The sequence below is a fragment of the Eschrichtius robustus genome, chromosome 4, assembly GCF_028021215.1.
Source record: "Eschrichtius robustus isolate mEscRob2 chromosome 4, mEscRob2.pri, whole genome shotgun sequence".
Classification (NCBI taxonomy): Eukaryota; Metazoa; Chordata; class Mammalia; order Artiodactyla; family Eschrichtiidae; genus Eschrichtius; species Eschrichtius robustus.
Window position 1 is genome coordinate 28,560,351 of NC_090827.1, and position 25,034 is coordinate 28,585,384.

The following is a 25,034-nucleotide window of genomic DNA, read 5'->3' on the forward strand; positions in this document are numbered from 1 at the left end:
TGTACGTGATGGAGTGCATCCTCGGCAAACCAGAGGCAAATAGCACTAAGGAAAAGCTATGGTTTGGCCTCACGAAGAGAGTTGGAATTAAGAGTCAATTTCAGGTGGAGCAGTTTGATCTTTATTTCCTTTGCCAGAAACTGCGTGTGGCATGATGCAGCGTGGGTGTCCTCAGAGGTGGCTACGTAGCTTTGCGTGTTTCCTGACGGACACAACACTCCTGCCAGCACCTAGGGGCCAGGGCGGGGAGTGTCAGTGGGAGGAGTAACCAAGTTTCACTTCCTTGCTGGTGGAGACTCAGCTCCAGCTGGCTTCTCTCGCAGTGGGGAGGGGAGGGCGTGAGGAGAAGCAGAACGTCTCTCCCTCTGCCTCTTACCCAGAGCACCTCGCAGGGGCTTAGCGGACGTGAGGCGTGCGAATGGGCAGAGCAGAATCTCTAGAAGGGAAAATGAGCACCCAGGATCCTTCAGATCTGTGGAGCAGGTCGGACGGAGAAGCTGAGCTGCTCCAGGACTTGGGGTAAGAGGGCAGGTCCCCTTTTCCAAGCGCTTATTGGGTGAACCTTAACTCCTCACTCCTACGCAAATGCTCATCTTGATGAATGATTATCTTTAGCACTCTTTCTCTCTGACACCCCAATCTTCTACCCTTTCCACTTTACTCGTCTGTGTCTGTTGGGGCCCAATTCCACTGTGAAAGTATGGATTACCTTTCCGGATGTGAAAACAAGTAGGTGGAGAAAATGGGACAAAAAATATCAAATGCTGGACGTTCTTTGAGATTAGGGACAGAATTGGGCTGTAGTCGCGGTCGTTGCTGGGTTTCCTTGTTATTGATCTGGTCTATGAATAAATGTGCTGTAAAGAGTTCTGAGCTCCAAGCTACTGACAGTAAGTGGGCTGCGCTGCTGGTGAGATAAACAGAAAGCCTAGACCCTACAGCAAGGGAGAGGGACTTTTTCAAAGAAGAAAGAACGAGGAAGTGTCTGCAGCAGTGTCCCATATGTGTTTCTTGCGCCTAACACTGCATTTGTGAGCTCTTGTATGCATGCATGTCTGTAAGGGCAACTTTGAGCCTTCTAAGTACTGACAAGTCAGGAAGAGGATAAACATTCTGCCCCAGACAGGTTACACATTTAGGTAGGAAGAGGCACTGTAGTCCCGTCTTTAAGAAGGCACCAGATGAGACAACGCATCAGGACACGTAATAAAAGAAGCAAATGTTACACAAGAGAGGGGTAGGGGATTTCCTAGAGAAACTGCTCCTTTCCCTTGAAGCACCTGGAATAGCCTGGCGAGGCTGATTTGGCTGTGATTCCCAAGAGGCGAGACCTGCACCTGCTGTCTCACTAAACAGCTCTGATCTTCACAAACACTCAAGGGCAGAGGAGCTGCGATCCTCTCCATCTTCCAAAGGAAGAAAACAAGCACCAAAGGGATTGAATAATTTGCCTGCGGTCACACATCAGTTACAAGTCGGGATTCCAATCTGCCAAGTCTATGTCCTTAACCAGAGAAAAACTAAAGTAGGGATGAAATCTCTCTGCCTCAAGACTGCAGAGATTGTATTTTGGGGTGTTGTAAGCGTTCTCAATAAGTCCTGTCTTTAGATTTTAAACTTGAGGTCTCAGAATTGAACTTTACCTTCATAGGGTAAATCAAACGTAACAGCTAGACTTTTCAGTAAAGTAAACTCCTCTTACGGGGAGTCAGAGCTCCAGGACACCTCTAGCCTTCTAGACCAAATCCCCAAACTGCAGAGGTAAAATGTTCCCTGAGCATCCAAAATGGGTGTCACAAAGTCCAGGCACTAAAGCTGGACCCTGGGCTCTCACTTAGACCCGTATGAAGTTATTCAACTATCATTCTTTATGTGTTTGGTTATATGGATTCCCAGCCCACCATCGGTAGGAAGCCACAGAGGAGAAGAGAGACAAAGGAAATATTCAGCTCTGGTCCTTTAATTCAACAATCTTTGAGCCTAGGCTCTGTGCTTGAGTACCCTTGGCACTCACTTGGATGACAAACATGAACTAAACACTGTCTCTTCTCCCCACCTTAGTGCCCGTAGCAGGAAGCAACCTTAGGTAAAACCCACTAGGAAACAGAATTGTGTCTTCCCTCCATGTGCAGAGATGGACATTCAATACAACCCAGAAACACCCCAAAAAGGTGCTTTTATGTCCATACTTCACTATTTCAGAAGGCCTGGAAATGTCTTAAACATTGGAAGACAGTTTCTGTAACAACAGGCAAGCTACAGTGGTCTAGGGAAGTTGCTCTACGGTTTCGGTTCTTAACCTTGGCTGTGCGCTAGAATTACCCAAGGAGTTTTTCAAAATTCCTGCCCAGGCCACACACCAGACAAATGACATCAGTATCTCGGGGGTGAGCGTTTTCTTTTTAAACTTTCCAAGTGATATCAGAGCAAGACCAGGGTTGAGAATCACTGCATGGAATAGAAATCCATCAGAAGCACTGAGTAAATGGGCCCTTGTTTGTTGGATATGTACCTGAATCTTAAAGCCATTAATAAACATTGACATTTCGTCTGTGGGTTTGGGAGCATTTGTTTAACAATTTTATTGAGGTATATTTTATAGATCATAGAGCTCACTCATTTCCAGTGTACAATTCAATAACCTGTAGTGCCTTTAAAGAGTGGTACAACCATCACCATAAATCAATTTTAGAACATTTTCATCCCCCCAATAAGAAACCTCAGAAGCATTTTTTTTAATATACTCAGTGGTGTGTTAATAAACCACCTGGGTGAGGGATAGCCCTGATTCAAGAGTCTGCCTGTTTCCCCGGTATAAATACTCCAATCACAGGCATTTTCAAGCTGCCAAGGGTTTAACAACAAGATTACAAAATTCCTGAGAATTTAATAATGGACTTGAGTTAGTACTTGTGCCTCTAGGACAATCCTGATATACCTCTCATAGGTCATAAGATCTGAGAAAACTTGAAAATGACCTGTTGCCTCTGGCAGAATTCTGAATGAAATGAAACTTCTTCTTTGAACCTCTAGGCTACTGGTTAGGTATAATCTACCCCCAAACTTCTAATTAATTCAGTTTTTAAAATGCTCCTTAAAAACAAAATGATTTAAAGCAGTTGATAGATAAAAAGTGGCTGGTTTTAATGCCTTCATTTTGAAATCGTTTTTAATAGGTTATCTGAGTAGTTAGGTGGGTTCTTACGTTTGTATTTTTGATAGATACAAACAGACAAGGTGGTGCTTAAATTAAAGAGATGGTATACATCTTTGTTCTTTGGTCCCATTTTTCTTCGGGTTCTGGAATCTGTAAGCTCTGCAAATTAAACCCTGCATTGTAACAAATCCATCCCCTGACTTTCTAGGACACACACGACTTGCTCAGAAGACATTCTTTCTAAAGTACCTAAATCAAGCAACTCAGATGCATTTCTGTGTCTCATTTGCAGAGTATCAGTCTAAAAACACTTATTTTCCTTCATCCTAAACATATTAATGCATCCAGAAGCAAATGGGAGATAACACAATTTGCAATGGTTGCTCAGCTTCACTTACACGTTGGCCGAATGGGATGGGGGAGGGAGGGGCAAAGGCTGCGGAGAATGGTCAGTGAGAAGCAGGAGGTGTATTGGGAACAGAGGGCAGGCTGTGTGTGGCTTGCAAAATGAAACAACGGGGCTGTGAAACAAATAGTGAATATCTGAGACACCACCTAAGGAACAAACTAGGATAGAATTGCTAATCAGTTAACAATTTACGATTCCAGCAATTCTTTGATTATAACGAAGGTTCCTACAAAACAATGTAGTTTTGTATGTAACTACAAACTATATAACTACAGACACAAAAGGGATACTGTGAAATAAAAATATTTTAGCATATTTTTAAATATTCAAATTATCTAGTCAGACATATTCCTTCAAGCAAGAAATATAATAAATGTTCCCTTTTTTATATATTTTCCCGTCTCAAGTTTTATAAGGAAGTGTCTGTCTGTGTTTGGCTGTGCTGTCAGAGTCAAGAAAGTAGATTCTAAGCTCTGGATATTTAAGTAAATTAATTAAAAACTCTCTAATTTCTCTGCTGCTTCCCATATAAGAGAAGGTTAGAGCAGATCAGGGATCAGCAAACTTTTTTTGTCAGGAGCCAGGTAATAAATATTTTAGGCTTTGCAGGCTTTATGATTTCTGCCTCAGCTACTCACATCTGCCATTGTCATGCAAAAACAGCCATAGATAACACAGAAACAGATGACTGTGACGGTGTTCAAACAAAATATTATTTAAGGGCGCTGAAATTTGAATTTCATACAGTTGTCATGAGTCATAAAATATTCTTCTTCTTTTTTCCCCCTAACCACTTAAAAATGTAAAACCATGCTTGGCTCACAGTCTACACCAAAACGTGTACCCTGGTAGGAACTGGCCCTCACGTGGTGGTTTGCTGGCGACCCAGGGAATAAGTAACAATAACCAAAGCGAGTTCTTACGAAGAGGCAGGCATTTTGCATACAGGAGCTCTGGCCTTCAAAAGGTATCTACGTTCCAGCTTTACACACGAGGAGACTCATTAGCAGAGAAATCTAGCTGCCTGGAGTCCCAGAGAATCTGGGTCCCAAGTCCATGCTTATTCCACCAAACCAGGTTGCCCTCCTGTTGTGAGGGTCATTTGCCGGCACCAGGTCGTTCACATTGTTTGGCCTTCACAGTAACACCATCAATACAGTATGATTATACTCATTTTATAGATGCAGAAGGTGACTTCAGACCAGTCAAGTGAACTGTCCAGGTCACAGACCTCATAGGTGGTGCCCTGAGAGTGCCTAGGCGCATACTCCAAAGCTGACTCTCAATCCACCGATGGAAGAAGGTACACCTTCTAAGAACGGCAATTTAGTAAGGGTTGGATGCTCACCATGTGCCAGGCACTATTTTAAGCCTTTTGCTCGTATGACTTACTAAATTCACACATCACTGCCAGGTAGATACTACCACTAGTGACATTCCTGCTCACAAATGAGAAAAGTGAAGGACAGAGCTTTTATCACATGCTCAAGATGACACGCTCATAAACCTTCAAATCCAGGAGTTTGGCTCCAGAGCCCACATGCTTCTCCACTAACACAACTTCCTGCTTATTATATCAGCACGTCTAGTGCTAGTGAGAACTGAGAGAAAAAAATGTTCTGTGATTACCACCACCAACACATTTCTTTACTAAAAGACATTATTCTTTCACATTCTTCACATAACAGACATGCATACAGAGCCAGGTCAATATCCTAATTCATCAGAACTTTTTTGAATTGTGTGTAAATTCCTTTCTTCAGGGGTAGGCAAATCGATTAGGCTAAGAAAAGCGTAGTAAATTCAAAGCTTTGAAGGAAGCAGTTTACAGAGCTGATACCAAGTAGAACAAAAAAGCTTGTTCCTCTTCTGGGCACAATTCTGTAATCTTGGACTCTAAAAATGGAAGGTGATTCTCTTGTGGCCGAGCGAGAGTATGTAACTAGTGTACAGTTTGATCTCTGCTTGAACTAAAGTGAATTTCCTCTTCAGTTGTGTTTCTGTTCCTCTATGGGTGACGGTGACTTCCTTCTACTTACATGTGGAAATCTAGCCACACACGTTCTCCACATTGAGTGGGGTCACTTTGTTTCATTCATTCTCTTTTCCTTTTATTCATAGACCCATCTGTTGAATGATGACACTATACAAGGCAGTGTGTGAGTTGCTGACAGTAAGAAGAAGTGGCTGTCCCCTGAAGGAGTTTACAGTGCAGAGGACAGAGAATGCACGAGTGGGTGGAGTTAGAATGCAGGATAGAGGGACTGAGGGTCATTGCAGTGTCTACATAAAGCACACAGCAGATGGCAAGAAAGAAGGAGATCATTGGATGTGGAGAAGATGGCCTTGGAACCTGTAGGAGTTTTGTCAGTTGAAGGCAGAGAATAAGACATTTTCTAAAGAGAAAATGGCATGAATAAAACAGTAAAAGTGGCAAAACATATGAATATTCAGAAAAAAAAAAGTGTCCACGTGGACTCAGACCCTCCCAGTCCCTGGGACCCAGCAGTTACTCATCGTTCAGTCCTGTTCTGGTCTTTACCTCTCAGAGTGCCCACCTTCAGCTACATTCTATGAGAAAGCTTCCACCTGGCTTTCCTCTTCTAGTTTCTAGTGTCATAACCATACACTTAGCCTGTTTTTTTTTGTTTTTTTTTAAAGCCTGGGTTAATTTCTTGCTCCCACCAACTCCTCTCAATTATCCTATCAATGAGGATAAATTCCTAGTCTGATCCCCCACGCTCTGGCTCCTACCCCCTGAGGTGGACCTGTCTGAACCCAACCACAGCCCACGTAGCTAAGTCTTGGCTGTCACTCGGTCACCTACAGATTCCCTGTGGTCCTGCTTCCCCAACTACTAGTGCCTGCTCCCGTTATCTGTTGTTAGACCTTCTTTGTTCAAAAATATTGAAATTTTAAAAAGCCTAAGGGCAATAACTTAATTTGTTTTGATAAAAGTATAGCTATGTAAGAGAATGTTACTTTTTAGAGACACATGCTGAATCACTTAAGATTAAAGTGCTATGATATCTGTAACTTACTTTTAAAACATTCATCCAAAAATATATGAAGGAAATCTGGCAAAAAGTTAAAAATTATTCCACCTAAAATATGGGTATTATTTAAATGTGGGTATTATTTATACTAATTTTTCTACTTTCTTGTATATTTGGAATTATTTATAATAAACACTTTAAAATAATAATAAAATGTATTAATTATTGAAAATTTGGTGAATAAGGAAAAGCACCAAAAATGTCAGCCCTGTACCACCACCCAAAATGACATATTGCTCAACTTCTCTCCAGTCTTTAAAAAATATTTTTCTGTAAACACACACACACACACACACACACACACACACACACACGTGCACGTAGATTGAATTGCGCTCGTACCATGCATATAATTTTGCTCTTACTTTCTGGTAGCATACGTTTTCATCATCTGCTTCTTGTTCTTTCTCAAAGCAGATTCTGGGTCTGGTCTTTCCCAGGCTATCTTGTTTCCCTGTATTAAAATTTGAATATTTAGATTGATCCAAATTCCAGAAGGCCTTAAATAGATTGACTTTGGACTTTGATCAAACATCATTTGACAATATGTAATCATTGAATGTTTATAGGAACATGGAACTACATGGTCATCATGGGTTTTTTTTAAGGTAGATTAATCTGGTAGTTGAGCATGATCAATAGTAATGAGTCCAGAGACAATAAAACTAATGAGTGAGAGAGTTTACAGACTGGTGTATAAGAAACTAGAGTGAGGACCTGGGAATAGTAAGGAAGGAACAGGGGTGGAAGCCAGTAATTCTACTGAGCTAAAAACATAAGTGATTCACATCCAATTAAGAATGAGTTTTGCTTTTGTATAGTTTTTCAAAATGGCATCAAAGAAGTTTTGAAAATCTTAATGGCATGAAATTCTTCTAATTCATCCATTGTTTGCTTTCTCATTGTAAATATCTAAAGTTGCCTGGGTCTCATGTGATTGCTCGTACGATTCTGACTCCCCACCAGTTGAGTCTATACTTTGGGTTAATTCTCTACATAATCTTAGAATCATTTTCTAGATGTTAGTCCTAAAGCCCTAAGAGGTTTGGCCACCTGCTCTAGGCTGAGCACAGTACACTCTTTTTGACAGTGATCTCCTTAGGGACAGGGCGGTAGGTTACTCATATTTGTCTATTCCATCCAAGCTCAGCACTTGACAAAGAGCAGATGTCTAAATATCTGAATTGTCCCAAGTTGGGTCAAAGCCAAGACCAGAACTCAAGGTCCCTGACTTCAGCCCTCCACACCAACACTGGTGATGTTCTTGTATTTATTACCGTCAGACTCACTCAGTCCTCTTAACAAAAGTTTTTACTGCTGGGACAAATTGATGTTGGTTAGAGGCAGCATCTGAACAATGGAAGAGACAGGAGATAAACTAATGAAACAAAGATCTTTTTTTACATCCCCCAAAGTTTGGGACTTTTTCCTAGAGTTATAGCTTCCTGAAAGTGACCTTCTCTGTCTCCTGTCCCAACCCACAATGGTAGGTTGTCAATGGCAACTACAGTCCAAAACAATTACCCTGAAGCAGCATTTTATGATGTATATAGGATGCAAGAATAACCACAGTAAGTGCAGAGTCAAGTTTGATTCCACTCCGAGATGAGCCCTCCTGAGAGAGCCTCTGGTTTGGGATCTCTGCCCAGGCATTCAAGTCCCCCTCAAGCTCTTATCCATGAAATAGTTTTTCTAGCCAGTCTCTGAGCTTTGGTTCCCAGTCCAAATCAAACATTCCCTGAGCCCCAACCACTGGAGGAGCAATGATGCTCTTTTGGTTTTACAGCCACTCGTGTACTGTGCAGGCTGACCTGGGGACTGGAGAGGACTTCTGCTGGAATGAGACGCAATTTGCCTCCCACCCCCCATCTCCCCATCCGTGACTCTGCCCGCGGGTCTCTCATGTCTCTGACAGCCCTGGGTGCATTGACCCAAGTCATGCTCTGTGGGTCTGTATCTTTCTCTCACTTTGGTTTCTCTGCCTCTGTCTGCTGGACCACTCTGATTGGGTCTCTCTTTGTGTTCCCTAAGTCACTGTCCCTACGTGCTTCTGGCTATCTACATGAGCCGCTGTGCCTTTCTCTTGTCTCTAGGTCTGAATATCTCTCTTTCTACAGCTTTTGACTTATGTATCTCTCACTCTTTGTGCCCATCTGTGTCTCTGGATCTCTGAGTCTCTCTCTTTCTGTGTTTCCATCTCTCAGAACTTCTCTCCTCATTCATCAGGCTCCTTCAGGAACAAGTTTATCCTGGTTTCCAACTCCCACAGAATTATCATACGCCTTCAGTCTTGTTTCCCTGTAGCTGAGCCTTGACTCCTGCAAAAAAACACTTGGGGCCCCACCTTTAGTTCATTGTTTGACCAAATACTCACATACTCTGCCTCTGTCATCACTCAGGTATGCTTCCTAAGGCCTGGGGCAGCTGGCCTCACCATTTAGCTCTGCTATTAGCATTTGTAAATGTGGACATTTAGAACGGCAATGTGGAAAGCCTCAGACAAGCTGGTTCCATCACGGAAACCTCCTGATTGCAAAGACTATGGTCTTTCTTCAGCCTCCCCTATGTATCACACTACGATACATAGAACTTTCAAACTTTTTGCAAAGCCTCTCCTTGGTTCTCTCCTTGGTCAGGGTCCATTTGCTATGATCAATGGAAAGGTCAGCCCACATTTGTGAACAGGGGACTTAACATGCTTATGTGGTCAACACCACGTTGTCACATAATATACGCCACCGCCTGACTATAATACAAATTGCCGCACTGATAGTTTTTGAGCTAAATAAGACATTTCCTTTTCCTTAATCCATGATTTCGGATGGCTTAAAGAGTCAAGTGCTTCATGTTTTCACGAAGTCAAAGTGTCTAGCACCAACACTGTGAACAAATGTACACAAAGGCAATCAGCAGTAAAGCAAATCCCATGTAGTGACTCAAGTGCTGAGGACACATGAGCCCAAGTTAAGATTGCTTAGATTGAGATTGCCTAATAAATTCATCTTTTATTCTATTATCATTGTGTTAGCAGGATTCTGAGGCCAAGCACAGACTTAGCAAGCAAGAAGACAGATCAATGAGCTGTGCTATCCATGGCCTTAAGAAAAGCTCTGTTATCCATGGCATCATAGGTTATGCATTTGCCATCTTTGGTCTAGAGAGTTCAGAAAGTGTGTCAGCGTCATTCAAAAGTGAAAATAAGTTTGAAAATGAAAAAAAAAGTGAAAATTCTCCAAAGAAGAGAGCTTTTGTTGGCTGTTCAACTCCAACGCCTGTTAGCTCTTTTTACACAATTAGGAATTTCTATTATTGCTTTGGGTTGAAATGTATGTCCTCTTTATAAGCCTGAAGGGACAGAATCTAGGTTCTATGTCACTTCTCTTTGCCAGGAAGGGGGAAAGTATGTCATTAAATATATGAATAATCTGTAAACGTGGGTTACTAAGAAATTTTCTCCCCAAGATGTATGTAATCTAAATGGATGTATGGTTCATGTTTTAACATGCAAGACTGATTTCTGTGCCCACTTGTTCTTCCAGTCTTGTTTTGCATTACTCCTCAACATAGATCCTCTGTTCCAGGTAGGCGTTTTTTTTCCTGTATACACCACGCATATGTCAACCTCAGTGCCTTTGCTTATGCTACTGCTCGGGTTGGAATGCTTTTTTCTCTCACACTTGATGAATTCTATATCTATTCTTCAAGTTCCAACTCATGGTATTCCTCCTCCATGAAGTTTTCCCTGATCATTTCATCCCCTCACGGGCTCCTCCTTCTATACCATTTACTGTCCCCATCACTAAGATGGCAGCTATTTGGGGATTTTTTTTGATGAAATTTGCCACAGATCCTTCTCGTTTCCTCTAAGTACTTATTTCCTAGGTACTGTAAAGCTCCTTAGTACATTCTTTGCTCTCTTTGTCCCGCTTTTAGATACCACACTCTGTACACTCAAACCATCAAGGTTACTGAAATGAGTTAAAGTTTTTAGGACCAAGAGTTCTTCAGCTCCATGCTTCTCAAATGCTAAACTGCATAGCAATCATGTGGGGCTCTTGATAAAAACAGATTATAATTCAGCAGGTCTAGGAGGCCTGCAAATGTGAATTCCTAACAAAATCTCAGGGTATTGTGTGGAAAGGCTTCATATTGTTTTTCAAACATCAGGTACAACCCAAGAGTGTTCTTAAAGTTAATTTAGTGGGTCACAATCAATATTTGTTAAAAAGAAATAGAAAAGAATATAGTAAGTAGTGTTTAGAAGAATAATGTTGTTTCCTATAACACTTTTTGGTTTTTTGTGTATGTTTATAATGTAAATGTGTGTGTGTGTGTGTGTGTGTGTGTGTGTGTAGAGAGAGAGAGAGGCAAAAGAGAGGGAGGCAAAATGTATTTTATACTATGGGCCAATTCGAAAAGTTTGAAAGCCTCTCTTTTAAAGGACAGAGCAGAATGAGATATAAACTTGTATCAGCAAATTAAGACAATGAAACCGATTGGGATAAGAAACTGTGAAGGCTCCAATAGGCCGGGGCAATTTCCCAGAAGGTTCTAACACAAAGGGCATGGGAATGAGAGAAGAGGCAGAACTGAGGACCAGCTTTCTGGATCAAGCCCAACTGCCTTCTCTGTGGTTGATCTTATTTCCTGTATCTTACTGAGAGGCAGCTATGAAAATTCTTTAGTGGGTGGGTGTTTCCTGATTTGTTACTGTATCATGGGAGGGATAACGCCACTCTTTCCTTCAAGGCCAGCTGTGGGTTTGACAATCTCATAAACCCAGTACAAATATTCTTTGGAAGCTTGATGAGCCTCTGCTGACTATTAGCCTTGAGACTTATTTATGATGATGTGTGGACCTTGGGGGAAAACAACATCGCTTCGAAAGTGTTGTTATAAAGAGTAATTTCTTGCTCTTTTTTACTTCTTCAGAGAAAATGAGACAGAAAGGCTTTTTTTTTTTTTTTTTAAGTTTCAGGAGAATGAACCCTATCCCAAATAGCAGAGAAGTCATATTCCCAGCATGCAGTACAGTGTCCAGCATATTCATAATATGTTGTATAAATAGCAAAGTTTTTACCTTGTTCTCTTCTGCAAAAGTTGAAGAGTCATATGAGAAGTTTATTAAAGAAGTCAGTGTTCCAACATGAAAATAAGAGAGTTTTCCTACCAGGTGTTATTATTGGTCACCTTGGCAGATGAGAAAGACAGAGGTTGCTACTCGTGTGGTGTCACATAGCGAACGCGCCAGAAGCCATTGAAGCAGAAGGACTCATCGCTAAGGAAAAGAGTGGAGACAAAGGCCAGCTCTCACCTCGCAAAATTTTCACTGATACCGCATGGGTGTCTGTGACCCAGGTTAGCTGCTTATTAGCGTTCCTTTCCGCTTGGCAGTTCCCAGGAGCAAAAAGGTTTCTTATTGCACTTAATTCTAAAAACATCACCTTTCTAATGCAGCTGGGGGAGAAGTGGCAGAGCCGCAGAGGAAGATGACTTGCTTGGGGGTTTTAATCCACAGCAGGTCTAGCGTGAATCAGCAGCATGATGCAACTGTTAAGAAACGAATGCAATCTTGGGTTGCCTTACAGCGTACCTGGCAGCCAGAATGGGGAGATCCTGTGGGGCTTTGTTTTGCACGTCAGATCTTACCTTGAAGATAGATTTTGAAAATTTAGAAGGTATTCAGAGGAGATAAGTTCTCTGGGTGATCAAGGGACTGAAAATCTATTGTAAAAGGAGAAGTTGAAGATGATAGAAACAAAAGAGAGAACATTCTAAATGCTTCTAACTATTTGTATAAGTATCATCTATATAAATCCAAGAAGTAGCTCTGAGACCATCTGTTGAAAGCCGTACAGCAAGAAAACGTTAATTTGATATATAGGCAAGAGTTTTCTGGCCATCAATCATGGAAGTATGGAATGGGCTTGCCTGGGAAGTAGTGAGTTCCGCATCATTAGTAATATGCAAACAAAGATTGAATAAGGGTCTTATTAGGGTTTAGACTTTGTTCACACACTGTACAAAAATTAGAAATATAAACCAAGCTGCTGGTTGTGATTTTCTCTGCGATGAGGGATTATATGTGGCTTTTATTGACTAAGTTAAACATTTTTAATTATTTCATTTTTTAAAAAATAAAAAGCAGACATGGCTTTTATAATCACCAGAAGTGAGAGAGTGAAGCCAATGAAGCTTCAGCTTCAGGTCCTCTGCCTTGCACAGACCCTAGTGATGTAGTTAAAATAAATGTAGTCAACTCAAAGAGTATTTAAGATTAATCCCTGAACATTAAAATTTTAAATACCCTGAAATCTTACAGCTCATTTATGAAAGAAATTTGATAGAGCTTCTCAAATTTTCCAACGGTCCTAAAAACTTCATTAGCAATATCACATCGTGAAGTTGAAAATAACTTTTCTATGCTATCAATAATTTAAAAAAACATTATAGGTGAAAGACTGAATTCTTATTCTATTCTCTATATAGAAAATTGTAGTATACAGTTGTTTTTAGATGAAGAAATAACCAGAGATGACATGGCCAAAAGTATAGAGAAAAAAAGGTATAGGGGTATGTAAACACTTAATTAATGAATATAAGTTGTTTTCTCAGTTTTGAAATGTTTGTGATATTTGTCAGTGTTTTATTTTTATTTGTTTAATTTGTGATATAATTGACACATAACATTATATTCGTTTCAGGAGTAAAATAAATATAAGGATTTGATAATGTATATATAGCAAAATGACCACTGCAATCACTCCAGTCAACAACCATCACCACACATGGTGAACAAAACTGTTTTTTTCCTGTGATGAGAGCTTTCAAGATCCACTTTTCTAGCAACTTTCAAATAAGCAATACAGTGTTATTAACTGTAGTCACCAAGCTGTACATTACATCCCCACGACTTAGTCCTTTTATAACTGGAAATTTGTACCTTTTGGTACCCTTTACCCATCTCACTATCCCTTCCTCCCCCACCTCTGGCAACCAGCAATCTGTTCTCTCTATCCATGAACTTGGTTTTTCGTTTGTTTGTTGTTGTTGTTTTATTTTTACTTATTTATTATCTTTTCATAGTTAAAGCTTGGTGAATTTTTATTCTTTTTTAATTAAAATATAGTTGACATACAATATTATGTTAGTTTCAGGTGTACTACATAGTGACTTGACATCTGTGTACATTATGAAATGATCGCCATGCTAAGTCTAGTAACCATCTGTGCCCTACAAAGTTATTACAATATTATTGACCATATTCCTTATGCTGTATATTACATCCCTGTGGCTTATTTATTTTATATCTGGTCGTTAGTACCCCTTAATCTCCTATACACAGTTCACACACAACCCCCTCCCTTACGGCAACTATACATTTGTTTTCTGTATCTCTGAGTCTGTTTTAGTTTAGTTTAGTTTGGTTGGTTGTTTTGTTTTCTGGATTTCTCATGTAAGTGAGATCATACAGTATCTATCATTTTCTGTCTGACATTTCCTTTAGCATAATGCACTCAAGGTCCACCCATGTTGTCAAAAATGGCCAGATTTCACTCTTTTTATGGCTGAATGTATACACATATATAAAACATTTTCCTTATCCATTCATCCGTCAATGGACATTTAGTTGTTTCCATGTCTTGGCTATTGTAAACAATGTTGCAATGAATATGGGGGTGCATATATCTTTTCTAATAAGTGTTTTAATTTTCCTCAGATAATTACCTGGGAGTGGTATTGCTGGGTCATATAGTAGCTCTATTTTTAATTTTTTGAGAAACCTCCCTACTGTTTTCTATAGTGGTTGCACTAATTTACATGTCCACCAACCTTTTCTCCACATCCTCACCAACACTTGTTAGTTCTTGTCTGTTTGATGATGGCCATTCTAACAGGTGTGAGGTGGTATCTCATTGTGGTTTTGATTTGCATTTCCCCAGTGATTAGTGATGTTGAGCATATTTTCATATATCTGTTGGCCATCTGTGTGTCTGTTTTGGAAAATGTCCATTCAGATTTCTGCCCATTTTTAAATTGGATTGCTTTGGATTATTTTTTTTTTTTTGCTATTGAGTTGTATGAGTTCTTTATCTATTTTGAATATTATCCCATTATCAGATATATGATTTGCAAATATTTATTCCCATTCAGTAGGTTGCCTTTTGTTGATGTCAGCTTTTAAAATTTGTAATCTATTGTGATTTCTCATTCTAAATAATTATTCTTTTCTTTTTTTGGTAATTTTATACTAATTTTCTTAAAGAGACTTCCAAATTTTGTAAGTTTCAAGCCCCTTAAAATTTGACTCTTCCATCTAATAATCAGAAGGACAAAATCAGAAAATGTTAAACACAGTCCCAATTACAGGAACTTTAGGCCCGTGCAATTAGGACTCTATGTAATGAGCTATTGTATGTGCGTATTAATCCACAAAAAGCCGTGTAGACATCAGCCGAGGAACTGTCAGCATCCAGGGCCCAGTATAAGACAGCATCAGTCTCCTCCCAGCTTCGTCTCGCCATGCCTGACTGCTGCCCTTTGGCACTCACCTGAATTACTCACCCCACGATGCAGGGCTCTGACCCTGTACATACCTGGCATTCTCTTGCTTCTTGGCCTTTGTTCCTGTTATTCCCTTTGCACAGAATAGCTCCCTGAACGATTGTCACTCCATATCCCACCAGACTTTAAATAGAGAAAAAGTCTCTCTCTCCCTCCCCGCAAATGCTAGGTCATTTCCAGTGTTCAAAAAACAATAGCTGAATAAGTAAATTAAGTAAAATAATTAAATAAAGCCAACATTAACAGGGCCCTGGAGGTTGGATCAAGGTAGACATACAATTTTCTTTTTTTCAAATTTTAGTTACCCAATTAATATATGCATGTATTTTATTTTATTTTTCATTAGAACAAGCTAAATTAGGAAAATCTGATCGAGCTAAAGTCCCCTTTAACAACGCCCTCAATCCTGGTTCCTTCTTTTAAGGACCAAACTTATGAGTTTGGTGTGTATTTTATCAGACTTCTATTTTGTGTTTTATATATTATTATATGTGTATGTGTTGTATTGTTTGGAGGGAATGAGAGAGATTTTTCAAAATTAAGTGGTTTCAGACTATACCTGCCACCAGTTCCTCTAACTTAACAATATGTTTTGGGATCTATCAACTTTGATGTGCGTGGACACAAATATTCACTCCGTGTTTCTCCGTGGGGGAGTGATTAGCATTCTGAGAGGGACAATTCTCAGTTGTTCAGGACTGCATCGGCCATCAGAGGGTGGTAATCATTCCTGGTGCCCCTTCACAATGTGTTGGTAGCACCCAACCCCCTGCCTTTAGCATTTGGCAACCAACAATGCTCTTAGCTTTTCAAACTCTTTCGGTTAACTTTTAACATAATCTCATCCTATGAGCACTCACTGCACTGCACTTATCTGTCATCTCACTGTTGGTGGGTATTTAGGATGGCTCCTAATTTTTATTCTCACAAACGCTCTGCCATACACACCTTAATTCACATTTCCTTCTGTGTACGTGTGAGTGTTTCACTAATAAGCCACCAGAAGTGGAGTCGCTGGTCATGTGTGCATGTCCAGTTACACTAGATGTGCTAAGTTCCCCTCCAACTTAAACACCTGCCAACAGTAGATGATAATATCCATGGCCCCCAAATTCTCCAGAACTTAATACCAACCCTTCAATTTTAGCTGATCTGGTGGATTACAAAAGTACTGCATTGTTGTTTTAATTTGCATTTTTCTGATTAAGAGTGAGACTGTTTATTTGAAATACATATTTCCTCTTCTGTGAAAGATTTTCTTTTTCTCTTCTGTATGTGTACATATTTTAATTTTTACTACATATGCTTTATAATCAGAAAAAAATAATGCACACTTTAAAAAATAACTTACATATTCTTCAAGGCCTACTAAGATGTTGGGTCTTTCAAAAAAATGGCCTTGATCTTTCTTCCTATAACCCCCACTGGATACTTTACTCTCTCTTGGATGTAGTTGCAAAGTACTTGTCTTACCCTCTTGACTAGATTAATGGCTTCTTGAGGCTCGGCCTGGGTTTGTGTTCCTTTGACCTGCCTAATACAATGCCTTGCACAGATTTGAACTTAATAGATAAAGATTTATAAAGTCAAATGATAGAAGATAGAGAAGGTTAACTGTGGGAAAACTACCAGCTGAATAAGACTGTATTTTCAACCTTTCACTCTTTATGTACACAGTCTTGAACCATCCTTACCAAAGATGGACGTATTCCTGCAAAGGGTATGTAATGTTATTTGGCTTTATAGTCAATTCCCTGGAAGATATGCTGATCTGAAGTTCCTAGGAAAGGATGCTTAACTCAATTAAGACAGGGAGTTTAGGTATTTGTGGAAGAGTTGTTTGGGGCGTGAGGGTCCTCATTGCCCTGCAGACATCATGAAGCGTAGGTGCTGCCTGGAAGCCTCTGTCTCAGGTTTGCCCAGGCCCAGGACTCCGTGAAAACTGTGACAGTGATGTTGACTCAACCAAGTGATGTTTCTCACCCAGAAATTAACACTCCCTGACACGTTCCAAATGAGAGCACAGTGTGATCCTTCTTGCTTTATATTCAAGGATTTCTTATGTGTTTATGATATATAGCTACTGTTTAAAAGATTACCATAAAAAAGTTCTCAGTAAAAACTGCCGCCAAGCTAGAATGATCAGAATTCTGTAAATGCTTTAGACAGACATCAGATCTTGTTGAAAAGAATCCCAAGGAATGTCCAAATTCTTTACATTTTAGAATTTTTTGTTGATCAAATTTTGTTGCTTCAAGGGACTTCCCTGGTGGTCCAGTGGTTAAGATTCTGTGCTTCCAATGCAGGGGCCGCAGGTTTGATCCCTGGTGGGGGAACTAAGATCCCACACACTGCGCAGCCAAAATAAATAAATAAATAAACAAATAAACAAATTTTGTTGCTTCCAATAAGTAATCTATTGGCTCAAACTGAATGGTTTGCTGAAATGTTCATTCAAAAAATAATTATAGGCAAAATGTATTTAAGAACTTGTGACCTCGTAGAGATTTCACTTATCAAAAGGAATTAGAATTTTGTCTGTAACCAAACCTGAAGTTTTTGATAGCCTCACTTTTAGCTCCTCCAATTGCCCTTTAAAAAAAAAAAAAAAAAATGAGGTATAATTGACATACAACATACTAGTTTTAGGTTCCAGTTGTCTTTTGTAGGAATTTCATTCCGTGAAGATTTGAGCATGTCTGGGAATTAGTCCAATGAATGGGTAAATAAGTCAACGGGATTTCTTATAAAATGCTTCACCTTGCCATTGCTTTCAGCTAGCAAGCACATTTCTAACACAGGATGGAGGCATCTCTGCCCCAAAGAGGAAATGTGTTAAAGAAGCAGATATTAGGAAATGCAGATTTAGAAACCTGGTAGCTTGGAGACCTATGTAGAAACTTCCTTCTACATTTGGTCTTACGTTTAATTTTTATTATCAGGTGAAAACATCGTGCCACAGGGACATCCCAGTAGGATCCCTCACCCCCAGAGCAGGGGTCTTCCTTGTACACCATGCACATCTCTTTAACAGTACTTAGTTCACTGACATTACCAATATTTGTGTAATTGCTTGTGTCCCTTCCCCTCCACTGCCCTGGACTGTGGGTCCCTTGCAGCAGCTGCTGTCCCCAGGACCTAGCTTTCTCTTATCTGCAGTAAGTTGAAAGTAATAAACAATTATATTTAAGCAACAAGAAAATCACGCCACAGAAGATACATCGCAAGTTATGGCTTTGTGGATCTCAGTGGCTTCATGACAACTCCTAATGTGTTTTGAGCCCTGCTGTTTGCCAAGCCTGTTTTGACCATTTCATATGTGTTAATGTGAGCAGGACTTACAACTGGCCCACAAGGTACAACTGTTATTAATTCTATTTTAGAGGTGAGAAAACAGAGACTCGGATTGGTTAGGTAACTCGCCCACGGTGATACAGCTAATAAGAGGTGCCACCCAGATCGGGACTCAGGCAAAGTGACTGCAGAGCCCACAGTCCTCATCACCACACTGAACTCTCTCTACCAGCTCATTAGAAAGAACGGGAAAAACCTGTCATTAGGAAACAGGAGTGAGGTGCACAACAGTGTGCCTGGAATGCTCTTATTTCCATAGAACTGCGGCAGCGGACAGGTCTGAATGCCTTTACATGCGCGGGACACCTCTCAGGAGGAAGCACAAAAAATGGTTAACGGTGGGGTCCTCTGGGGATTAAGGGAGAGAAAAAAGCTTTATGTTCATTATGTTTTCTTTTGAACTACGTAGATTTTTTTTTTTTCTACTGTAGATATACTTTACCTTTTCTGATGTGTTTCTGTTTTTTGGTTTTTATTTTTATTTTTTTATTTTTTTTTGGCTACATTGGGTCTTCATTGCTGCACGCGGGCTTTCTCTAGTTGCAGCGAGCAGGGGCTTCTCTTGCTGCGGAGCATGGGCTCTAGGCGCACGGGCTTCAGTAGTTGTGGCACGTGGGCTCAGTAGTTGTGGCTCGCGGGCTCCAGAGTGCAGGCTCAGTAGTTGTGGCTCACGGGCTTAGTTGCTCCTTGGCATGTGGGATCTTCCCAGCCCAGGGCTCGAACCCGTGTCCCTTGCATTGGCAGGGAGATTCTTAACCACTGTGCCACCAGGGAAGCCCTGTTTTTTGTTTTTTAAAACGCATACATCAGTTTGAATCTCCTTGGGACTTCCCCAGCTGTGCAGATATTTGTCAGTTTGAAACAATATTGGATGAGGCTTCCATCTCAGTATAAAGCATCTGAATTCTTTGTGCTCAACTTCATTTCCCTCATGACAATGGACTCTGGTATAACAGCTCAGTGGTTTTCTACACTGCAAAAGGTGGTACCATACTTTCGAAAGAGAGTGTGAGAGAGACCAAAAGAAAGAGAGAAAATTGGCCAAAACCTATTCTTATGGTTATTTTTGACTTGGATTTTTTTTTTTTCTTTTTTAAAATTTATTTAACTTTAATAGAAATGCTTTGACTTGGATTTTTAAAAAACTTTCTGTCTACAAAGTAAAGTGTGTGTTTGTTTGCTAGGACTGCAATGACAAAGTACCACAAAATGAGTGGCTTAAACAGCGGAAACTGATTATCTCACAGTTCTGGAGGCTAGATGCCCGAAATCAAGGTGTCAGTAGGGTGGGTTCCTTTTGAGGGCTGTGAAGGAGGATCTGCTCCAGCCTGCCCTCCTTGACCTGCAGATGGCCTTCTTCATGTTCACACGGCATTCTCCCTGTGTGCAAGTCCGTCTCCAGAAGTCCCCTTTTCACAAGAGGACACCAGTCCTATTGAATTAGGGCCCACCTTAATAACCTCATTATAACTCGCTGAAGACCCTATCTCCAAATAAGGCCACATTCTGAGGTATTAGGGCTTAGCACTTCAACAGGACACAATTCAACCCGTAACATTCTGCGAGTAGCCAGCTCTCTCCTTTCCCCATCAGCCTCATCCAGCAATTTCCTTTTCTTGATGTTTTGGCTCAGAGTTTTGTCTCGGGGCTACCAGAGTGGAGAATATTGCTGAGAGGAAAACCCAGTGCAGGAAGAGTACCCCTGTGGTTCACCCTGAGTGAAAGTGCTGCTCTCTCCTCCACAGGTGGTACCATGGTAACCTCACCCGCCATGCAGCCGAGGCTCTTCTCCTCTCCAATGGATGCGACGGGAGCTACCTTCTGCGAGACAGCAATGAAAGGACCGGGCTGTACTCTCTCTCTGTGAGGTAGGATGCGTGAGAACTCTATAAATTCAGTGGGGTCCCATCTCTTATTTATAGGGGCACTGACTTCATGGTCACACTCAGATTGCCAGAGAACCGAATTCTCTTGATTCCTGCTAGACCAGCAGGTCCGAGGATGCCAAGCTCTGAGTGGTGAGCCTGCAAAAAACATTCTTGCCCCTTCCATTGGTGGAGAAAAAAATGTTAGAGCTGAAGGAGATTTTATGAATTGTTTAATCCAAAACTCTTGCTTGACTGATGAAGAAACTGAAACCTGAAGTGGTAAAGTGTCTTACACCCAATAAATCAGTGATAGAAACAGCACCAGAATCACATCCCTGAAACCTGACCAGTGCCCCTTTCACTATTCCTTGCTTCCTCTGGAAAATCAGAATGACTTGTGGCTGTGCAATTTTCATAATCACAAACTCAAGCAGGCAGTATGCAACTTTTAGTTTTTTTCTATAAATGGACTGACCTTCTTTCTTGAATTTCCATTTCCCCTATTAAGAAAGTTAATCTAGTCCCCGCCAGGTATGCCCTGCTCAAAACAGTGATTGTCCAGTCCTTTCAGGGTTTCTCTCCCATCCCCTTCCTCCTGGTGGGCCTCCCTTTCAGAGAAGGTGACCTAGTCACGTGATAATCAGGGAGAGTCACTGGTTATCTGTCAGCATCTGTCCCCTTGGCTTCCACTGACATGTAGCAAGTCTTTCTGGGTTCACAGAGAGTTGCCCCTGGGTCAGAATGGTGATGTGAGGACTCCATGTAATTGCCCTCGGCCACCCAGCCAATAACCTCAAACCATTATTGTTTTATTTTATTTACAAATTTTCTAAAAAACATTTTTGGGAAAAATATTCACCAAAAATAGAATTCTGCTTTGGGGGAAACAGGAATTGTGCTTTCTCAAATCAACAGCAAATGTTAAAATTACATTAAAGTGGTTAGATTGTTGATCCGTTATTGCATGGATCTCCCCCAGATCTCAAACAAATCTGTGGAATTGTTGGCTAAAAGAATGTTAACTTTTCACTTTTCTATGTCTCGCCTGAACAATTAGATCATAAGCTCCTTACAAAGAGATGACATATATATTACATCTATATACAAAGTTAAAATATAAAATATTAATTTCCATTACAAGCACTTGGAAATGCTTTAAAAAATAATAACCACCAGCAAAAGTAAGAGGAATCACAGACCAGCTCAGGAGAATGATTGTTTTTATTCATTTCGTCATTCACGTCCTTAATAATAAATATTTCAAAGCATCCGCTCTGTGCCTACCACTTTGATAAGTGCTGTAGAAGATTCAAAGACCTTGACATCAGGAAGTATAGCCTCACAGGGGCAATAAGACCATATCCAAATACCTTACTACAAAGTAGAGCGCTGTAAATGCCGTGAAAGAAAACAAGGTAAGTGCTTGGGTTGTTGAGAAGAGAAAAGGCAAGTAACTCAAGCCGGAAGTAGCAGGCAATATTTGATAGAGTAAGTGGCATCTGAAATGAAACTTGATCAGAAACAAAGTGGAAGAAGTCACAGGTGAAGGGAACTGTACGAGCTAAGGGACAAAGGCGGAAACTCCTAGGAGAATAGTAGGCGCGGCTGGACTACAGCAGTTCCCAAGGTGCGGTCCCCAGACCAGTAGCGTCACCGGAGAGCAGGTTAGGAATACAAATCTCAGGCCCCACCCCAGACCTACTGAATCAGGAATTCAGGGGATAGGGCCCAGAAATCTGGGCCCTGCAGGTGCTTCTGGTTTCTGATGCTTGCTAAAGTTGGAGCATGCCCTGCAAGAGAGGAATGGTGGAAGTGAGGCTAGACAGATAGGATTGGGTCAAATCAAGTATATATATATATATATAAATGTTTTAAAATTTAATTCTCTGCCTTATTCCAAAAATGAAGTGGAGAATGACAATGTAGGAAATCTGATATCTTATTCAGCAGGCAGAGGAATAGGCACGGAAGGCAAAGGGCTGGGCTCACATAACTGATTAAGTGACAGAAGCAGAATTTGGATTGACTCCCAAACAAGTAAGGGAGGAGGGCCAGGCACAGAGAAGAATTTGAGGAGGGAGGGACTTGCCATTTCTATCGTCTCTCTTCCTGCCCTTCTTAAACTCATGCCCCTTAAGAGGTTAATGTTCAAAGACTCGTTCGGCAGGTCAGAGAATACACAGGGAGCACAGGCTCTTGTCTTTCATTAGAATGAAAAATTGAAAGCACGCTCTGCCCGAAGAAACCAGCGCTGTTCTTTAAGTGCCAGGGGTTCCAGTGATTGTGTCATAACTCTCAGCTTTTAGAAGGGTTTAATGGTGATGCTAATGCCCAAGGTTACATTCCCCTTCAAAAAAGATACTCGTTTCTTAAATAACATTAAACATTTTTTTCCCTTTTAGAGCCAAAGACTCTGTCAAACACTTTCACGTTGAATATACTGGATATTCATTTAAATTTGGCTTTAATGAATTCTCATCTTTGAAGGATTTTGTCAAGCATTTTGCAAATCAGCCTTTGATTGGAAGTGAGACAGGTAAGCTATGGACAGATACTTGACCTGTGAGATATCGTTTCAGGATGGAGGCAGGACAAAGCGGGTTTCAATTAAATAGTTGTCACTTCTATTGAATTATGTGCATACTATATGCAACTGGATATGTTTAGAAACTTTTTTTCCAATTACAGTGCCATATGCTACATTAAAATATATATATATATATATTTCAGTATATATATATATATATATATATATATATATATATATATATATATAATGTCAGTATGTTAGTATTATTTTTAGGAGAAAACAATGTGCCTTGTACAAAATAGGTATTTTTCTCAGAATGTGTTATTTAATGGATTGGTTAAAAGCACACATTTCTTTAAAATGACCTATCTGTTTTATAATGATATATACAGTAAACAAAGAACAAAGGAAAGAACAACTTTTTGATTCCTCAGAAGTTTAGGTATGAGAAGTTTGCATATTGGGGAGACCCAAAAACGATCATTTTGAGCAGTTTTTGAGCATTTTAAAATGAAATGCAATTTCCCAACGATCATTGACTATTAAAAATACTGACCAGAAATTACTCCCCTGGACAATTCCTTAATTTCATCATAAAATTCTGTTTCTCTTGTCTTGGTTTCTGATAAGTTTTTACATGGCACTTAAGTATGGCTGGAAATAGTTTAAAATTTCCTTTCTGGGTGGTTAGAGTCAAACCAGAAAATTCAAGTTAAAAAACAAACACACTCTCTTGGTATTTAAATTATCTGACTCATTTGTCTATACTATTTAAATAAAGTAAAAGATTTCCTCTGTATTTGTGACATAGAATCACAACTTTATATGTCCTAAATGTTGATAATTCTCAGTTAATCAAAAATTGGACAGTTCCAAGAACCAAGCACAAGAGGAATTCAAGCTTTAATAGCAGAGTCAGTTGCTGTGAATTTGTACACACTCATTTTCATGGTAAACTTGGTTAGTGGGCTTTTTGTTGATCACACTGGGAGAAATGCCACCAGTGCCTTTTCCTTTTCTATTTCTGTGGCCTGAATAGACCCTGATATGACTCACACAGAGTCAAGGAAAGACAAAAAGCACAGTGGAAACCACAAAATAGTTGACTTACTTTATACTGACCATACAAGGTCTTTGATAGATTATTTCAAACCATAAAATTGAAGCAATCATCTTTTTTTTTTCTGGTGGAACTCCTCCTAATCAACCCTGAAAATTACTTTATCATTTAACCAGCAATAATTCTCATAAACAAAGGGCAAGTGACAATGATTTTATTTCCATTGCTACTTTGGCCTTGGCATGCATTTGAATTTCAAATCCCTTCCCTTCAGACTTATTTCCTACTTGTGTCCCAATCTACACTCATTTTTGTTCAATTCTTGGTCACTGGCAATGGAGAGGAGATGTTGAAGCCAAGGACTCTGTTTTGTCTACTTCAATTTTTGTCCTTCTCTGTGTCTCCCAGGTCCTGGTACAGTGCGTGGTGCTTTGGGTGAGTGAATGAATAAATGAATGAATGATGACTGTGAGTTGCAACTCTTTGTATCCTTCAAAGCCATTACCATTGTTACTTTCCAGCCTCCTCTTCTCTCGCCAAGCAAAATCAGCTTCCTTCTTTTAAACTCTCCCTCTAGACTCTATTTTCAGTATCTTTGGTCATTCTCTGTGCTCCTTTCCAGACTTTCTCCAAGTTAGGAAAAAGTACATATTCTGCCTACTAGCAGGTTTCAAAACCCCCTTTTTTTAAAGTTTTTTTTTGTTTTATTTTAAATTCCTTTTAATTGAAGTATAGTTGAAGTACATTACTATATGTTACAGGTGTACAATATAGTGATTCACAATTTTTAAAAATTTTACTCCATTTATAGTCATTATAAAATATTGGCTATATTCCCTGTGCTATAGAATATATACATGTAGCTTCTTTTAAGCACAATAGTTTGTACCTCTTAACCCCCTACCCCTATACTGTCCCTCTCCTCTTCCCTCTCCCCACTGGTAACCATTAGTTTGTTCTCTATGTCTGTGAGTCTGCTTCTTTTTTATTATATTCACTAGTTTGCTGTATTTTTTAGATTCCACATATAAGTGA

At 40.0% G+C, this 25,034-nt stretch overlaps 1 protein-coding gene across 1 annotated transcript in view; it reads left to right on the plus strand.

Annotated features, from left to right (window-relative positions):
- The first annotated feature begins 418 nt into the window (after positions 1-418).
- Positions 419-25,034, plus strand: part of DAPP1 (dual adaptor of phosphotyrosine and 3-phosphoinositides 1) — a 58,960-nt gene continuing 34,344 nt past the window's right edge. The window contains exons 1-3 of the mRNA XM_068542494.1: positions 419-519; positions 20,287-20,409; positions 22,812-22,945. Of these exons, the coding sequence (XP_068398595.1) occupies positions 419-519; positions 20,287-20,409; positions 22,812-22,945 (358 nt within the window). The remainder of the gene's footprint in view (positions 520-20,286; positions 20,410-22,811; positions 22,946-25,034) is intronic.